Below are 19,487 nucleotides of genomic sequence, written 5' to 3'. Positions count from 1 at the left end.
TGAAAAAAAAAAAAAAGCTTGTGTGGCAATACTGATATCTGACAAAACAGATTTCAAAGTGAAGGCTATAACAAGAGATAAGGAAGGCCACTACATTATACTAAAGGGATCGATACAAGAAGAGGCTTTAACTCGGGTAAACATGTATGCACCCAATATAGGAGCATCCAAATAATAAAAAGACTTCGGGAGGTTATCAAGGGAGAGACTGACAGTAGTACAATCACAGTAGGAGACATTAATACTCCACCTACATTAATAGATAAATCTTCGAGACAAAAAATCAACAAGGTGACAGTAAACCCTAAATGACTCACTAAATCAGATGGAACTAATTGACATCCTCAGAACATTCCACCTCAAAGCTAGGAAATATATATTCTTCACAAGTGCTAATGGGACATTTTCAAATATAGACAACATGTTAGGACACAAGCTATGTGTCTACAAATTCAAGACAATTGAAATAATTTCAAGCATCTTCTCAAACTACCATGGCATGAAATTAGACATCAGCTACAATAAACACTCAAAAACAATCAAACACATGGAAGCTAAATAGCATGCTATTAAATAATGAATAGGTTAACAAAAAGGTCAAAGAAGAAAGAAAAAACATCCTGGAAACAAATAACAATGAAAACACAACAATCCAAAATCTATGGGACACAGTGAAAGCAGTTTTGTTCCTAGCACTAGAGGCCTAACTCAAAAAAAACAGAAAAACTAGAGTAAGTTATCTAACACTACAACCTAAAGAATTATAAAGAGAACTATAAGAAAAGCTCAGAGTAAGTAGAAGGAAGGAAATAATAAAGATTAGAGCAGAAATAAATGACATAGAGACCAAAAATATAACAGAAAAGATCAATGAAACCAAGAGCTGGTTCTTGGAAAGAATAAACAAGATTGATGAACCACTAGCCAGACTCTCCAGGAAACAGAGAGAGAGGACACCCCAAAAAATCAGAGTCCTGGCCAGTTTGGCTTGGTGGATAGAGTTTCAGCCTGCAGACTGAGGAGTCATGGGTTCGATTCCAGCCAAGGACATATGCCCAAGTTGCAGGCTTGATCCCCAGTAGGGGGCGTACAAGAGGCAACCCATCAATGGTTCTCTCCCATTGATGTTTCTATCTCTCTCTCCCTCTCTGTTCCTCTCTGACCCCACAGAAATACAAAGGATCGCAAAAAAATAATATGAACGACTTTATTCTAACAAATGGGACAACTCGACCAATGGACATATTCCTAAGTAAATCAGGAAGAATCAGAAAACTTGAATAGGCCGATAACTACTGATGAAATTCAAGCAGTAATAATAATAATAAAAAAAACTCCCAGCAATCAAAAGCCTTGATCCGGATGGTTTCACAGGGTAGTTTTATCAAATATTCAAAGAAGAACTAACACCTATCCTCCTCAAACTATTCCAAAAAATCCAAGAGGAATGAATACTTCCAAGTTCTTTCTATGAGGCTAGAATTACCCTAATTCCAAAAACAGATAAGGACACTACAAAGAAAGAGAGCTATATGCCAACATCCCTGAGGAACATAGATCCTAAAATCCTCAAAATTTTAGCAAACCAGAGCCAGTAATACAGTAAAATGATCATACATGATCAATTGGGATTTATTCTGGGGATGCAAGAATAGTACAATATTTGCAAATCAATAAATGTGACACAGCATATAAACAGATTGCAAGACAAAAATCAAATGATCATTTCAATTGATGCAGAAAAAGCATTAGCCAAAAATCCAACACCCTTTTTTTTAAATAAAAACTCACAGAAAGTGGGAAGCAAGGGAGCATATCTCAACATAATAAAAGATATATATGATAAACTGACAGCCAACATCATACTCAATGGGCAAAAACTAAAACCATTTCCCAGATGAACATGAACAAGACACAGATGCCCTCTTTCACCACTCTTGTTCAACATAGTATTGGAAGACCTAGCCATAGCGATCAGACAAGAAAAAAAAATACATAAAAGGCATCCAAATTGGAAAGGAGGAAGTAAAACTCTCATTATTTGTAGATAACATCGTACTGTAAATAGAAAACTCTAAAGTCTCCATCAAAAAACTACTAGATGCCGAAACCAGTTTGGCTCAGTGGATAGAGCATCGGCTTGCGGACTGATGCAGGTTCGATTCCGGTCAAGGGCATGTACCTGGGTTGTGGGCACATCCCCAGTAGGAGATGTGCAGGAGGCAGCTGATCGATGTTTCTCTCTCATTGATGTTTCTAACTCTCTATCTCTCTCCCTTCCTCTCTGTAAAAAATCAATAAAATATATAAAAAAAACTACTAGATTTAGTAATAAATAAATTTGACAATGTAGCAGGATACAAAATCAATACCCCAAAATTGATGGCTTTCTTATATACCAACAAATTTTGAGAAAGTAAACAAATAATCCCATTACAATTGCAACAAAAAAATAAGATACTTAGGAATAAACTTAACCAAAGAGGCAAAAGACCTGTACTCGGAAAACTACAGGATGTTAAAAAAGAGATAGAAGAAGATATAAACAAGTGGAAGAATATATACCATGTTCAAGGATTGGCAGAATTAACATCATTAAAATGTCCATACTACCTAAGGTAAGCTACAGATTCAATTGCAATCCGTATTAAAATACCAACAGCATATTTTACAGATCTAGAACAAATACTCCAAAAATTTATATGAAATCAAAAAAGAGTCCCAATAGCTGCAGCAATCTTGAGAAAGAACAACAAAGTTGGAGAGATCACAACACCAGATATCAAACTATATTACAAAGCCATTGTTCTCAAAACTGCCTGATACTGGCACAAGAACAGACATATAAACCAATGGAACAAAACAGAGAACCCAGAAATCGACCCAAACCACTATACTCAATTAATATTTGATAAAGGAGGCAAGAGCATACATTGGAGCAGCGACAGTCTCTTCAATAAATGGTGTTGGGAAAATTGGACACCAATTTTAATAATCTGATTATTATTTAACAGGAAAGGAATAGAGGGAAAACTAGCTAATATTCACATGCTATTTATATAGCTTTGGTAAGTTAACACTGACCAAGTCCATTCCCTGATTGATGGGGCAAGGGACTGGACAAAGGCAGTTTGGTCGCATGCTTAGTTAAGGTCTGAGTGACTTGGGAAGGTGCTTACATGTCATTCACACCTGGAAGCAAATAGATGTGGCCACTTCAAGAGCAGGAAACATGAATATTTAAACTTCTGAACAAAGGAGTGCACTTTCTTGGCTTTTGCTCTCTGGGCTCTTGCTTCTCCTGGTACCTGTGCTCCTATGACTCCTGCTACAAGAGGGCATTTCACATGGCTTATAGCCATGTGGGACCCACACAATGGGCTGATGGACTGTAACTAGCCTAATGCTGAACTAAGCTCAGCTGCAACAAGAAACAGACAATCTGGACCCTGGCTTTGCTTTTGGCTTTACTGGAATCCCAGCTACTCCTCTTTTAGGACTGGGTTAACAGACATGGGACTTGACAACCGTAAGAATATAACGCTACACAAATAAAGCCTTTTACTATATCTCACTCTCCCGTGGGAGCTTCTGAAAATTCTTATTTCAGTGATAACCCAAGAACCCAACTCCCACTCCTGTTTGGGAAATCTGGCCCAATAATTTCTTTTGGTAACACTTAAAACCAGAAAGAGTGCCCTAAAATGGTGGTTTGGGATCATTTTTAGGAATATTATTTCTTTTGATGTATTTAAGAACTGTTATAACAGATAAGACACTAACCTAACAGACACTGGGACAGTTAGATATTTTAAAAAACTGAAAACAATAAATAAAAGCAAATATGGTATTGTTAGCATAGACTAGCTAGATATTAACGAAAGAAAGGAGGAAAATTGGCTAAGTTTAATTAGGTCAGAAGCCACAGCTCCATGCACACTAGGTGACAGCAGCATTGCCCTGCCAGGGGATTATCATCCCTCCATCCCGTTTAGGGAAGAAAAACTGGCTTTCCAATCTCCCCAGGGTACAACCAGCAGAGTACCAGGACTTCTCTGGTGGGCACTTTCCCAGCAGAAGCCAAGATGGCCCAGGGGGAGGTCCTTCTACTATGAGGCATGAGCAGTAGGACCTAAAATGGTGATGATTAGGGGGAGGAATCTAACCTAGGAAAAACGACCATTCTCCGATAGGCACGTAAGGGACCCCACAAGACTTACAACCAGGGGAGCAACGGGCAATGGATAACCCACTGAACTCGTCTCCAAGGCCCCCTTTTCTCTGTGTAGCCCTTCCCTTTGGATATCTCCATCTCCCATTCCCTTTCCTTAAATAAATTCAATTTTCTTTGATCACCATCTGAGATGGCTATTTAGCCAGCCCATGCACCACCCACTTTAACCTTTCAAATAGCAGTACATAAAGATTAGAAGGGGGGTGGGGTGGGGGGGGGAAGCAACATAACTAAGTTAATATAGATCAGAAACCTTTCTGAATAATTAAGAAAAACTATTACCTGCCAGCAAAAAGACGCATCTCAAAAGCAGGCACACTGTACTGGCATTGGGTTATCATACATTCGTGAATATTTTCAATTACATGTTTTAGAGAATTTTTACTTTTACCCATTGTTGTAACTTACCAGTTTCAATCATAATATAAATGATACTTTGATTTATCTTAACACTTTCAAGATCATTATTACTTTTCTTAATTTAAAATAATTCCTCCAAATAAATGTTTTAAATGGCTCCAGCTTACTTTTAATAAAGATGAATAACAACATCTTCAATTATATGACTCTTTGAAAAAACTGCTGAGTGATCAGATTAAATAAAATACAAATTATTTATAAACAAGCACAATAGAACTACCTGCTGGGAGTCACTTGATTTGAAAGCATCCTTAAGAATTTCAACTGCTCTTGAGGGATCAACATATTTCCTTTTAGTACCAACAAGAAGTGCAAATAGATATCTCAGTTCACACATAAAAGGCAAATTCCGATGCTCCTAATGGGATCAAAGAAAAAAAGACTTTTAAATGAAGATTAACAAAATCTTTATTGGTAAACAGATATTCATTAAAAACTAAACAAAAATTTAAGTAATATAGATTAGGAACAAGTCCAGCACTCCTGTATCATAATTAAAGAAGAGTGATGTCATTTAGAAGACTCAAGAAGGAATCAAGCACAAAAACAGCAAAGTATCTAGGCTAAGCTCACAATTTCAGCATAAATGCCACATATTCATAGCAAATCATGTCATTACCCAGCAAGAATATCCTCCTCATTCAAGTCTGTTTATCATAATCCTTTTCCATTCAGCAAGGCCCAGATGCCGCTGAGGACAGCAACAACAATCATTACCATGCAATGGGTGTAGCTACATACCAGGCCCTGTGTAGGTACTTTACCTTGATAAACCTATTTAATCAAAAATCCCTCTACCTGCATGAAGCCTTCCCAGACCCTCCAAGTCAATGATCCCTTCAAACTCCATAGCTACTAAAATGAATGTCTTTCATTCAACAATAAATTACCAACTGCCACTGTCATGTGATGATCCTAATATTAGTCTAACAATTCATCTAGATCATAATATTAGACCAATGTATCATCCACCTAGTGCTCCTCTGAAATCTTACTCAACTTTTCTCAATAAGACTGTAAACTTAATAAGAAGGAAACTTTTAAAAGAATGTAATTCACATATTTTAGTGAAATACTTTATGGCAACAAAAGTAGTTCTTATACAGTTAACTCCTGCGGTAACAAATTTCCAAATGACTTATAATGTTGAGCATATTTTCATGTGCATATCTGCATTTCTTATTTGGTGAAGTATATGTTCACATATTTTTCCAATACAGTAATAGGCTACGTGTCTTATTATTGACTTGTACAAGTTCTATGTATAACCTAAATAAAATTCCTTTATGTGATACATGTTTTGCTAATATTTTCTTCCAGTTTGTGGCTTGCCTTTTCTTTTTGTATACATTTTTCAAAGATTACAAGTTTTTAATCTTAATGAAGTCTAATTTATCAATTTTAACAGATAAAACTTATTATGCTATTTAAATATTAGAAAAGTTTTCCAAGTTTGCAGAGTTGGAGTTCTCACCATTATAAAACTGTAGGGGTGTGTGTGTGTATGTGTATAATTGCTTTCACACTAATATAAACAATATAGAAACAGCTGCTCCCAGAATGCATTAAAAAAGGAATTCTAAGAAATATAGGTGTAAGGGAATAAAACTGATTCCAAATATTTGATCCAAAACTATAGAGTAATCACAAAGAGCATTGTCTGACATAAAAATGCTAAGTTATGGGAAACATGCATTTTATTTAAGGATAATAAATTTTTTATCTATGATAAACATTAAATGCAAAAATTTTAAATCAGATATAAAACTGACCCATGATTTTTCTGTGGTACTTTCTATTCCCCTACAATTGTCCTATATAAATAAGTTTTAAAAGTGTAAATACTACAAATTTTAATCCACAAAATAATTTGCATAAATATCCTCAATTTCCTGAGATCAATTTCTTCATTTATCACTATATCTAAAGTCAGTGCAGTGTTTTGAGACACTCCTTGTGAAGTCACAGATAAAATAACTGACTTTTGAAAATTAAGTGGAATTCTGCTAAAAAAGCATATTAAGAAAACACTTTAATATAATGATATATTTTTCTCTTAGACAATTCCTATGACTTTTTAAATTTCAAGTGGCAAAACCATAAATTATGTTAAAAGCAGCTACTGTATTTGGCTAAATTATGAAAATACCACCACATATAAAAACTATTCAAATATTGGTCTTTTTTCAAACACATTTATCAAGGTATAACTGGTATAAACTGTGCTGTATAGTATAAAGTGTACAATTTTTTGAGCTTCAGTAATATATATTCACGAAAGCATCACCACAGTCAAGATAACGTACCTATCCATCATGCCCCAAAGGTTCTTCATCCCTCATTCCTCTTCCTAATCATCCCAGGCAAACATGGTCCCTTTTCTAGAAATTTATATAAATCAAATCATACACTATGTACTTGTTTTAGTCTGGTTTCTTATAATAGGCATAATTATTTTGAGGTTCATTCATGATTGTGCATATTAATAATAATTCATTCCATTTTATTGCTCAGTGGTCTTCCATTGTGTAGATATACCACATTTATTTATCCATTAACCTGTTCTAGCTTCTGTGGATATTACTGCACATATCTTTGTGTGAACATATGCTTTCATTTCTTTTGAGTAAAAACCCAGAGGGAAGAGCTAGATTGTGTAGGTGTTTTTAAGAAAAAACCAAACTGTTTTCCAAAGGCATCGCACTATTTTATATTCCCACTGGCAGTGTAATGACAGTTCTAGGTCCACATTCTACAACACTTACATATGTGTTATATTTTTAACTTTAGTTCTTCTTGTGGGTATACAGCACCTTTAGTTTCATTTTGCATTTTCCAAATGTTGAGCATTTTTTCATGTGCATATATCTACATATATTATTTGGTGAAGTATATATTCAAATATTTTTCCCAATACAATAGGTTACTTTTATTATTGACTTGTACAAGTTCTGAAGATATTCTAGATGCAATTCCTTTTTATGATACATGTTTTGCTAATATTTTCTTCCAGTCTGTAGCTTGCCTTTTCCTTTTTATATAATTTTCAGATTACAAGTTTTTAATTTTAATAGTCTAATTTATCAATTTTTTCTTTTATGATTTGTACCTTTTTGTTATCTTAAGACATCTTTTAAACTCAAGACACTAAATTTTTCTTATGTTTTCTTCAATAACTTTTATATATAGTTCTTGCTTTTAGTTCTATAATCCATTATATGTTTTTCATACACATGTTCCCCACACTATCTAAAGTAGAGTGTTCCTATGAAGCTTTTCCTAAGCCAAAACGTGTAGTGAACAGTATCCTCTGCTTCCTGAAAGTTCAACTTATGCCACTTCAGTTTTACGAAAGACCTACATTATTGCTGGAACAACTTTTTTTCATAAAAGCAAAAATTCCTCTATGGATTTCTAAAGCAGGATACCTGTATAATATTGTATTCTGTAAGAACTGAGGATTATTCTTCTGCCTATGACACTGTAATTTTAAGATTTTCCTTTGCCCACTGAATTGTTTTGGCAACACTGACTAAAATCAATTCACCTGAGATATGTAGGTCTATTTCTTGACTCCATTAGCTTCATATAGACCAGTGTTTTTGCCAATAGCAGAGTTTCTTGATCATTGTAGCCTGATAATTACTCCTCCAACACTATCTTTTTAAAATTGTTATAGCCATTCTACATATTTTGATTTTCCATATAAATTTTAGAATCAGTTTGTCAATCCTATGAAAAAAACCTCTTGGGATTATGATGGGGATTTGCAGTGAATAAACAGATTAAATCAAGAACAAGTGACACTTTAATAATATTGAACGCCCTGATCCATGAACATGATATATATCTTTTTATTTCTCTAATTTCTCTCAGTAATATTCTATAGTTTTTCATATATATCTTTTGTTCATTTTACCCCTAAAAGTACATATTTTCTGCTATTGTATATAAGTATTTCAAAATTTAAATTCCCAATTGTGTATGGCAAGTATTTAGAAATATAATTGATTTTCGTATGTTTGCTTTGTATCATGTAACCTTGATCATCATTTCTTGTTTCTAAGCATATTTTTTTGTAGAATACTTGAGATTCTCTACAGAGACAAGTCATAAACATGCAAAAAACAGCTTTATTTTCCAATCTACATGCTTATTTCTTTTTCTTGCTTTACAGCACTCCCTAAAAACTCCAGTCTAATGTTTAATAGAAGTGGTGAGGGTTGACATCCTTGCTTTGCTCTCATCTTTGGGGAAAAGCATTTGGTCTTCTGCCATTAAGTCTTATATTACTTTAATATTTTTCATAAATGAGCTTTATCAGGATAAGAAAGTTTCTTTTTATCCCTAGTTTTGAGAGATTTTGCAATAAATAAATGTTAGCTTTTTGCCAAACCCTTTTTCTTCATCTACTAAGACAATCATATGGTTTTCTTCCATAGTCTCTGTTAATGTGGTGAATTATACTGATTTTTCAACATATAACCAATCTTGTAGTCCTGGGTAAACCCCACCTGTCAATAAGGTATTATCCTTTATACATACCACAGAATTCAATTTGCCAAAATCTACTACAACTTTTATTTCTACATTCATGAGAAATACTGGTCTGTAGTTTTCTTTTGTTTGAATTACTTTTTGTACTTTTGGTTTCAGGAAAATCCTACACTCATAAGTGAGTTGGGAAGTTTTATCTCTTCTTCAATTTTCTGGAAAAGTATTTAGAGAACTGGTATTATTTCTTTCTTAAATAATTAGTATAACTCACCAGTGACCGATTTTGTTGTTAAATTTTTGGTGGCTGTTCAACTATTATTTTTAAAAATTCATTTTTAAATGTAATATATGGATACTCAGATTATCTTTTTATCAGTGAGCTTCAATAGCTTGTGTGTTTTAAGATATTTATGTTTATAATATACCACTATTCTCTTTAATTATCTATAGAATATGTACTGATATGCCCCTCTTTTATTCTTTATATTGATAATTTGTTTCTTCCTTCTTTTCTCTTACTCAGTCTACCTAGTTCATCAATTTTACCAATCTTCTTATAAAGTAGCTTTTAATTCCATTAATTTTCTCTATGATTTTTCTGATTTCTGTTTCATTGATTTATTCTCTCATCTTCATTATTCCTTGTCTTCTGCTTTCAAATTAATTGCCTTTCCCCACCTAGTTCTTGATGTGTAAATTATTGTCATTAATTTGAAACCACTCTTATTTACCAATAAGATGTTTAATTCATATATTTTCTATTTACCATTACTTTTGTTTTTAGCTGCATCCCTCTAATTTTAATATGTAAGGTTTTATTTTTATCTGGTTCAAAGTATTCTGAACTATCCCTCTGTCCTTTGGGTTAAAGGCATATTATTCAGCTTAATGAGTTTGTGTGTGGGGGGGAGGTTGGGGGTTAATGGGGGGGATGAGGACACATTTGTAATACCTTAACTAAAAAACAAACAAACAAACAAAAAAACTATGAACAAAAAAAAATAATAATAAAATAAAATAAATAAAGGCATATTATTTAATTTCCAACTATCAGGAAGATTTTCTGGATATCTTTTTGTTAACTTCTAACTTAATTTCATTATAGTTAGAATACAAACTTTTTATGCTTTGAATCCTCTAAAATATACAAAGACTTATAAATCCAGTCTCTATTACCTCATCATGGTTAAAGACAGAAATTCCAGAATGGCTCCTTTATTTGTAAAATTCAAAATTCTTTCATGTATTTGTGTAGTAATACAGTTGGGTGTTCAACTAAACACATTCCTTTCCCATATGCTTCTCACTTGTGAGCAGTGAAAAGTGGGGAGATATTATCTGGAAATTTTCTTAAATCAAGACTTTAAGTAATATCCTATATAATAAAAGCATAGTATGCAAATTGTCCCCTCAACAGGGAGTTCATCTGGGAGTTTGACCAGGGGGCAAAGCCAGCTGGGGGAAGGGAGGGAGTACCTAGCTCGCAGCCAACAGCTGCTAGAGCCCCTACCAGTGCATGAATTTTGTGCACTGGGCCTCTGGTAACCTATGATTAGTAAAACTTTAGCTATTTATATAAAGATTTCTAGGTGTTATGAGCTTATGCATCTTTGTGTTTCAATTGTTAACATATGCTTTGCCGTCAGTTTATAACTTCTTAGGCCAATGACAGTTTGTGTGAAGGTGGGTAGGGATGAGATGTTTACAGTGAGAATCTATCTTTATATTTCTGGTACTTCACAGTTCTACTACACATTAAAATCTGAACAGTACAAATAAATAAGAATGCATAAAATTAGTTTCAACTGCTAGAAACAACCAAGTCTACCGAAAATACAAACTGATTTCAAAGACTCCATTTCTTTTTCTCACTTCAATATGTATGATTTTTGGCAACCTCTAAGTGCTGATAAAAATACCCTGCTCAGCAGTTTAAGCAAATAGCATCACTGTGCTTTGATTTAAGTGATCACAGGGTAAGCTATATCCTAACAGTTTTCAAACTCAGTAGCAGCAAGCATGAGCTACACATAAATGCATTATTAAATAATAAGTGATAAAAGTTACTGACACCCTTTTAAAAACCTGTGTTTTTTATAACCTAACTGAATGTAGCACCAATCAGAGGTTGGTTAACTACCTATAAATCCCACATATTTGCTTCAAAGATGTCGACATAGAATGTATTGCTGTCACCATGCCAAATTAAAGAATACCTCATTTGTGGAACAACCTTTTACAAAATTCTGCGGTATTCTTCTATAAGTGTCTTTTCTGAATGGAAGTAGAAGTTCTTTTTATATCTTAAGCTAAAGGAACACCTGGATATGCTGACCCTTCCCCTGCAAGAAATAAATCTTTCTAGAAAGATGCTCAAGACTTGGTTCATGTATTTCTCTCGCATTTAGTTGAACATTCTCACAACCCCCAAACTAGCTCTGGTATATAAGCATGGATATCACAATTGTCTATTATGCAAGATTAGAAAAGTAACTTATTTGAGTCAACACTATGAAGAATAAAAGAAGTTAAAACTCTGTAAAGCACTAAAATCTAGGAACATAAAAGAAAAGGTCAAGATACATATGAAAATGTAACTGGAAGTAATAATTTTAAATAATGTTAATTATAAATACACTCCAATGGACACATTGGAAGAGAGGACTGTTCAAATTAGCAAATTGCGATAAAGGGCAGCAGTAATCCCAAACTTTCATGTGAACATTGTGATGACTCAAGGGGTTTATTTAGCGTCTCTGGAGGTATGAGTAGTTGTCAGATGACCTTAGCTCCCTTTTGAAAATGGCTTGTTTATCAGCCTGACACTTTATAATCTAAAGATTATAGACTGAAAAACTGGTTATAAATCAAGCTAAATTCCCATTAGCTTGCATTATAAACGTTTCATATGTTTGTAGGAAAAGCAGTTTTCAAAATTATACGCTAAAAGAAAAACGTAACTGAATGATTCATCATTACTACTAATAACGGTCACACAAAGTTCAACACTTTAATGAAAACTAGTTCCTTTTAGGGCTACAATGTGTTTATGAGAAGATCACCGAAGACCTACACTCAAGCATATTATCTCCATAATTAATTTTTGCCCAGTAAGTATAAATTTCTGCATGCAAATCAGTCCTATAGTTTGAAAAGCTACTATGAACAATACAATAACTAACAGTTGACACCTGGTACTTGCTATGTACTAGAAGCCCTTTACATGTTTTACATTATTTAATTCTCACAGTACTTGATAAAATAACTGCCATTATTATTTACACTTTTCAGATAAGTAAACTGAACAGAGACAGATCAGATAAGATGATCTGTCTTGCATTAGCTCCACAGGAGAACCAGGCAACCTGGTCCTCGTATCTGTGCTTTTGCATTATACTGCCTACCAAAATAGATTTGCATTGCAAAAGTAAGCTTTTAAAGGATGATCTACAGAAAAAACTTTTGATTTCAACAGAATTTTTCAGGAGATAAGGAAAGTTCTTGAATTGTACATTGCAGCCTATAAAGTTTACTGAAATTGGACAGTCCAAAAGAAAAAGCAATTAGTAAACTTACACAAAAAATTGGAATAATACTGTCACACAGGTGAAGAAAAATTCATATTCACAATACACTGACAAAGAACTGAAAGTAACTACTGTAATAGTGAATGAAATTAATGAGTTGACATTCAAATTTGACACTGGTTCAAGATTTGATGAGTGGCAAATGCCCCCAAAATAAACACAAATTAAAAATTAAGAACCTCTGCTTAATTTTACCTTTTGATTTCGAGGTAAATCTTGAGCATTTGATGGAGGCTTGTAATTCAGAACTAATCTTCTAAATTCCAAAAGATTAAATAATGACTGAAAAAGAACAACAATTTAAGAAACATAAGGAAAAATTCTATTAACAGAATAGTAAAAATAGAATGTGTTTCAGAGGTTTATGTTTGACAACTATGCACTTCATCACAGAATTGCAATTGGTGCAAGAAGGCCTATTATTCCTCTGAGAAAAAGTCAAATTACTTATATTTGGAAATGCTGTTCTTGATCATTAACAATTATTTATAATACTGAAAAGTTAAAATTATACATGGACAACTCAAACATACATACTATATATTATATTAAAAGCTCTCTTTGTTTCTGTTACACTGTGCCTAATATGTAGTTTCCCCAAAATAAAAGGTATACAAAAGCAAAGTCTAGAACAGTGGTTCTCAACCTTCCTAATGCCACAACCCTTTAATATAGTTCCTCATGTTGTGGTGAGCCCCAATTTCATTGTTACAAATTGAACATAATTAAAGCATGGTGATTAATCACAAAAACAATATGTAATTATATATGTGTTTTCCAATGGTCTTAGGCAACCCCTGTGAAAGGGTCGTTTGACCCCCAAAGGGGTCGCCACCCACAGGTTGAGAACCGCTGGTCTAGTACTTTTTAGACATATTATGTTTACTATAAGTTATCTAGAGGTATTAATTCTACAAAAATATAGTACAGGTTAATTTATGGGTCAGATGCCTGGTGATGGAGACACAAAAAGAAATTACATATTATCTCTATGCTCAAGGAGACACATAACCTAGAAGGAAGATAAATAATTGTAACAATATAAATGTGACTCTAAGATATAGCAGTATTCTTCACAGAGTATAATGAAAGCTATATAAACTATAGCTTATAATCCACAGTCATCATAATAAACATTTGTTTAAAAAATAAGAAATGAAATACAATGTAAAATCTCAGAGCATATTCATACACAGTAAATTCACCACAGAGTACTGTTTGTAAAGTTTCATTGTAGATTTTGTACATGCATGTATACGTGTAAAGTGTTTTACAAAGTAGAATGTACTCCTTTCTGTGAGTCTCAGTTTATAAAGTTTGAAAGTCACTGTACAGGAGGTGATAATGTATTAAATCTAAGTAAAGACAAGTTACCAACTTGTTAAAAGATAAAGGAGACACCACAAATCAATAAAAAAATAAAGGAGTTTTCTTTGATAGTTGGCTGTAGAGAAAAGTGGCCCACTGTAGTAGTTACAGATATATAAATATACATTTGGGTTAAAGACATAAATATGAAAGGTAAAACCATAAATCTACTAATAGAAACTGTTGGAAAACATTTTATCTTGTGATCTAGAAATATTTCTTAAATAAACAATATGCACATCTGAGATAATTCACTTATGCATCCATTCAACAAATGTTTATGGAGCATCCACCCACTGCATGCCAGATACAAAGAAAGACAGGCAGCAAAGACTAAAATGTGTCAACTGTCTGCCCTTGTGGAGATTAGAATCTTGTGATGGCAGGTTAAAACAATGAGAAGTAGACGTTATAAATCAGAAATAATGTGAATACAGTATAAGTAGACCAAGATCAAACTTTAGGGGAAAAGAAGCAATTAAAAGCTACAGGAAAAAGAGTTATGAGAAAAACAAATTAAGAATAGTAAGGGAAATAGCGTATGAGATCAAAGAAAACAGAGAAAGCAAGCGCTTTCAAATACAGCTGAGTATCAGAATAACTGCGGAGCTTGAAAAAATACCTTACCAGGGGCTTCTCAGCAAAGATATAAAGTACCACAGAAGATTCTCCAGTACACCACAGAATCACAGGCAAATTTCAAGAACAAGATTAGCAACACTCTTAAAGGGTGCCACATTCCAGTAAGGTAAGGGCAGGAAAATACCATATTTCTCCATGTATAAGATGCCCCCAAGTTTTCCAACCCAAAATTAAAAAATCAATATTTTAAACATTTTTCTGGTTTTCCTCTTAAGGCCTTCTTCTTTTTTGGCATCTTAAGGAGTTGTTCTTCCTGTTTTCTCCACTGTCTGATCATACACTCAGTGGGAGGAGGTCCAAATCGTCTCTCTGCAACTCTATTTCCATGCTCTTCCAGCTGGTTACATTCACTTTGCATTTTGCAAAGTCAGACAATCGCTTACCGGTATTTATCTTTTTATTTTTTTTGACATCTTTATGGGCTCAGTTCCTGTTGCACCTGTGCACTCTCCACCTCCATGTCCAATTATACGGCAGCAGCTGACGTCAGTAACAGTAAGGCTCATGATTAGAGGAAGCCTGTTTGACAAGGTATGGGCAGCTACACACCCCTGTTGCACCCTCCTCAGCTGACTTCTGTGTATAAGACACCCTTCGATTTTCAGTCTAATGATTTTAGAAAAAAATAGTATCTTATACATGAAAAAATACAGTAACCTTTGGATTTGGCATTTGGGAAGTCACTTTTCAGTAGAACAGTACAATAAAAATAGCAGCAATGAATACTGCTAGAAATGGGATATAAGTAAGGGAGACAAAATATAGACTGTTCTTATGAAGAATTTAAATAGGAAAGAGAATACTGATAAATGAAAAGAATCCCAATCCTGCTTCTGAGCTCTGAGCTCTCACTGGAGAACTATGCCCTTCTCCCTGAAAAGACAGAAGCATCTTCTCTGGTGTGGATCTGCTGCTGATGAGTTATTTCAGCTTCTGTTTGACTGGAATGGTTTTCTTTCCATTTTGGTAAGATTTTTGCTAGTTATAGAATTCTAGATGGCCAGTTATTTTCTCTAGCATCCATATTTTTGTTCCTTTATGAAAGGTGATGTACCTTTTCCATCTGGCTACTTCTAATCCATTATGTTTCTATTTTATTATGCTGTGCCTTGGTGTAGAGTTCTTTCTTTCTATGACTTGATTTCTATTGTGTCCTAAATCTGTTGCTTGGGAATTGTTGTCTCTTCACAAATACTGCTTTTTCCCTATCCCTTTTTTCCTCTCCCTCCGGAACCACAAATGGACTGTGCTAGTGCTATTCACCATGTTCCCACCCACCACGTGCAAATTCCTCTCATCTTTGTTTCAAGGCTTTAGTCTCAAAGTATTCTTCAGCCCAACTGTCCAGTTTACTAATTCTCTTCAGTGTGTCTAATCAGCCATTGGTGATGACAAGATAACAAAAGGACATATAACCTGTCTATAATAGAGATATTGAGGAGAAGCAAGATACACTTTCCTAGGGGGATTTAAAAAAAAAAGGTATCTATACTAATAAAAGGGTAATATGCTAATTAGACCGGATGTCTTCTGGACAACCATTCGGACATCCTTCCTGACAAAGCTGGGCCCAGGCGAAGCCACCCACCCCGCGGTCCTGGGCGCCAGCACCTGCAGCCGGTAGACAGAGAAGCCACCCGCCCCACAGTCCCAGATGCCAGCGCCTGTGGCCCATGGAAAGCCGCCCACCCACAGTCCCCTGCAGCTGTGGCCGATCTGGGTGAAGCTGGCCCGGGTCCCGGGTGCCTGTGGCTGGCTGGAGGAGGGAATCCTGAGTCCCGGGTGCAGGGCTGAGGCAGAGGCGGTTAGGGACGATCCGGCCAGCAGGGGAGCAGTTAGGGGTGATCCGGCAGGCAGGCAGAGGTGATTAGGGCCAATGCGGCAGGCAGGCAGAAGAGTTAGGGGTGATAAGGCAGATGAGCAGTTAGGAGACAGCAGTCCTGGATTGTGAGAAGCATGTCCAAATGCCTTTTTAGTGATGGCAGTAGGACATCCCTCATGGGGTTCCCGATTGAAGAGGATGCAGGCCAAGCTGAAGGATGCCCCCCCATGCACAAATTTTGTGCACCAGACCTCTAGTATCATATAAATTTCAAGGTAAGGTAGGAATTGAAAGCTGATGGCATGATTAAAAGATAACTTCTGTATATAGAGCAATTAAATCCCTAGGTCAGTGATAGCAAACCTAAAACGCGGTCAGAGGTGGCACGCGAACTCATTTTTTTGGTTGATTTTTCTTTGTTAAATGGCATTTAAATATATAAAATAAATATCAAAAATATAAGTCTTTGTTTTACTATGGTTGCAAATATCAAAAAATTTCTATATGTGACACGGCACCGGAGTTAAGTTAGGGTTTTTCAAAATGCTGACATGCCAAGCTCAAAAGGTTCGCCATCACTGCCCTATATCCATCCAGACAACTATCTCCTTCTTTGGAATATAAGAAATTTAGTCTTTGAATATTATTGACTTAACTGACTCAGGTTCAGAAAAATCAGTCACATTGTGTATAAGGATAGAAAAAAGGCATGAGATTCAGAGCTATATATATACATAGGAATAGTAAGTAAAAACATGCAAACAGACTCCCAACTGATTCTCCTACAGTCCAAGAAGGCTAGCGACCATGCTTACAACACACTGATTCAGAATCCAGTCTGGTTTTGAGGTTAGAAATCTTCTGTGGTAAAGCAATCAACAAAAATTAAGCTAATATGTTTGGAGAGAAACCAAGATGGCGGCATAGGTAAACACCGGAGATTGCTGCCTCGCACAACCACTTCAAAAATACAACTAAAAGATGGAACGGACATCACCCAGAACCACAGGAAGGCTGGCTGAGGGGAAATTCTACAACTAGAAGGAAAGAGAAAAGCATACCGAGACTCAGAGGAGGCACAGTGCTGAAGTAAAATACAAAGGTACGTGCGGAGCAGGCTGGCGGCTGAGGGCACGGTTGTCTGTTTCAATCGGGAGGGAGTCTCAAGTTCTGGGCTCCAGTCCTGGGCAAGTATCTGGGAACCCAGACTCAAACGGGAGAAGCGGGACTGTCTGGCATCAGTGGGAACTCAAGGGCAGCTTTTCTCTGAGGTACTTGCAGCGGTTGGTGGGACACTGAGAGGCAGAGCCTCTGGGGACAGGACTGAGAGCAGCCATAACTGCTCGCTCCACCCGCCGTGTTGATCCCCTGGGACCCACCCCGCCCAAGCCTTGCATGGAGGCATTTTCTGGTTAGCCTCAGGCAGAGGCTAGATTAGCGCCGCCCTAGAGATCCAGGACAGAAGTTCTCCCACTGCAGACACAGCTGATTCTCACAGCCAACTGGCCTGGAGGTCAAATCCCTCCCAGTGTTACCTACAACAATCAAGGCTTAGCTACAACAAGACTGCACACAAAGATCACAAGGGAGTGCACCAAGAGTGTCCACCTCAGGTAATTGGGACACTTAGCACATAAAGCTACTCTATCGACACAGCGAAGCATAAAAAATGCCGAGACAAAGAAACAGGACACAAATGACAGAAATGGAGGAAAGCAGGCTGCTGGATATAGAATTCAAAACCACACTTTTGAGGTCTTTCAAGAGTCTTCTAGAGACTGCCGTTAAACTTAATGAGATGTACAAGAAATCTAATGAGACCCTCGATGTTGTGATAAAGGACGAACTAGAAATTAAGCATACACTGACTGAAATAAAGAATATTATACAGACTCCCAACAGCAGACCAGAGGAGCGCAAGAATCAAGTCAAAGATTTGAAATGCGAAGAAGCAAAAAACACCCAACCAGAAAAGCAAAATGAAAAAAGAATCTGAAAATACGAAGATAGTGTAAGAAGCCTCTGGGACAGCTTCAAGCGTACCAACATCAGAATTATAGGGGTGCCAGAAGAAGAGAGAGAGCAAGATATTGAAAACCTATTTGAAGAAATAATGACAGAAAACTTCCCCCACCTGGTGAGAGAAATGGACTTACAGGTCCAAGAAGCGCGGAGAACCCCAAACAAAAGGAATCCAAAGAGGACCACATCAAGACACATCATCATTAAAATGCCAAGAGCAAAAGACAAAGAGAGAATCTTAAAAGCAGCTAGAGAAAGAAACTCAGTTACCTACAAGGGAATACCCATACGACTGTCAGCTGATTTCTCAACAGAAACTTTGCAGGCCAGAAGGGAGTGGCAAGAAATATTCAAAGTGATGAATGCCAAGAACCTACAACCAAGATTACTTTATCCAGCAAAGCTATCATTCAGAATTGAAGGTCAGATAAAGAGCTTCACAGATAAGGAAAAGCTAAAGGAGTTCATCACCACCAAACCAGTATTATATGAAATGCTGAAAGGTATCCTTTAAGAAGAGGAGGAAGAAGAAAAAGGTAAAGATACAAATTATGAACAACAAATATGCATCTATCAACAAGTGAATCTACGAATCAAGTGAATAAATAATCTGATGAACAGAATAAACTGGTGATTATAATAGAATCAGGGACATAGAAAGGGAATGGACTGACTATTCTTGGGGGGGAAAGGGGTGTGGGGGATGGGGGAAGAGACTGGACAAAAATCGTGCACCTATGGAAGAGGACAGTGGGTGGGAACTGGGAGGAGGGGAGTTATGGGGGGAAAAAAGAGGAACAAATGTAATAATCTGAATAATAAAGATTTAATTTAAAAAATTGAGCTAATATATTTGAGCATATAGAACATATTACTGATAAGACGATAACAGAGA

At 35.8% G+C, this 19,487-nt stretch overlaps 1 protein-coding gene across 10 annotated transcripts in view; it reads right to left on the bottom strand.

Annotated features, from left to right (window-relative positions):
- Nucleotides 1–19,487, bottom strand: part of USP25 (ubiquitin specific peptidase 25) — a 181,669-nt gene that overhangs the window by 89,866 nt on the left and 72,316 nt on the right. For 9 of the 10 annotated variants that reach the window (XM_059688108.1, XM_059688111.1, XM_059688109.1 and 6 more), the window contains 2 exons: nucleotides 12,934–13,020; nucleotides 4,875–5,012 (listed from right to left, as the gene is read on the bottom strand). In XM_059688108.1, the coding sequence (XP_059544091.1) occupies nucleotides 4,875–5,012; nucleotides 12,934–13,020 (225 nt within the window). Of the gene's footprint in view, nucleotides 1–4,874; nucleotides 5,013–6,960; nucleotides 7,027–12,933; nucleotides 13,021–19,487 lie in introns of those variants that run through there. The other variant, XM_059688116.1, reaches the window with a different exon arrangement.

Source organism: Myotis daubentonii, chromosome 3 (assembly GCF_963259705.1).
Source record: "Myotis daubentonii chromosome 3, mMyoDau2.1, whole genome shotgun sequence".
NCBI classification, from domain to species: domain Eukaryota; kingdom Metazoa; phylum Chordata; class Mammalia; order Chiroptera; family Vespertilionidae; genus Myotis; species Myotis daubentonii.
The sequence above is the reverse complement of the archived record's forward strand: the minus strand, read 5'-3'. Positions and strand labels throughout refer to the sequence as shown.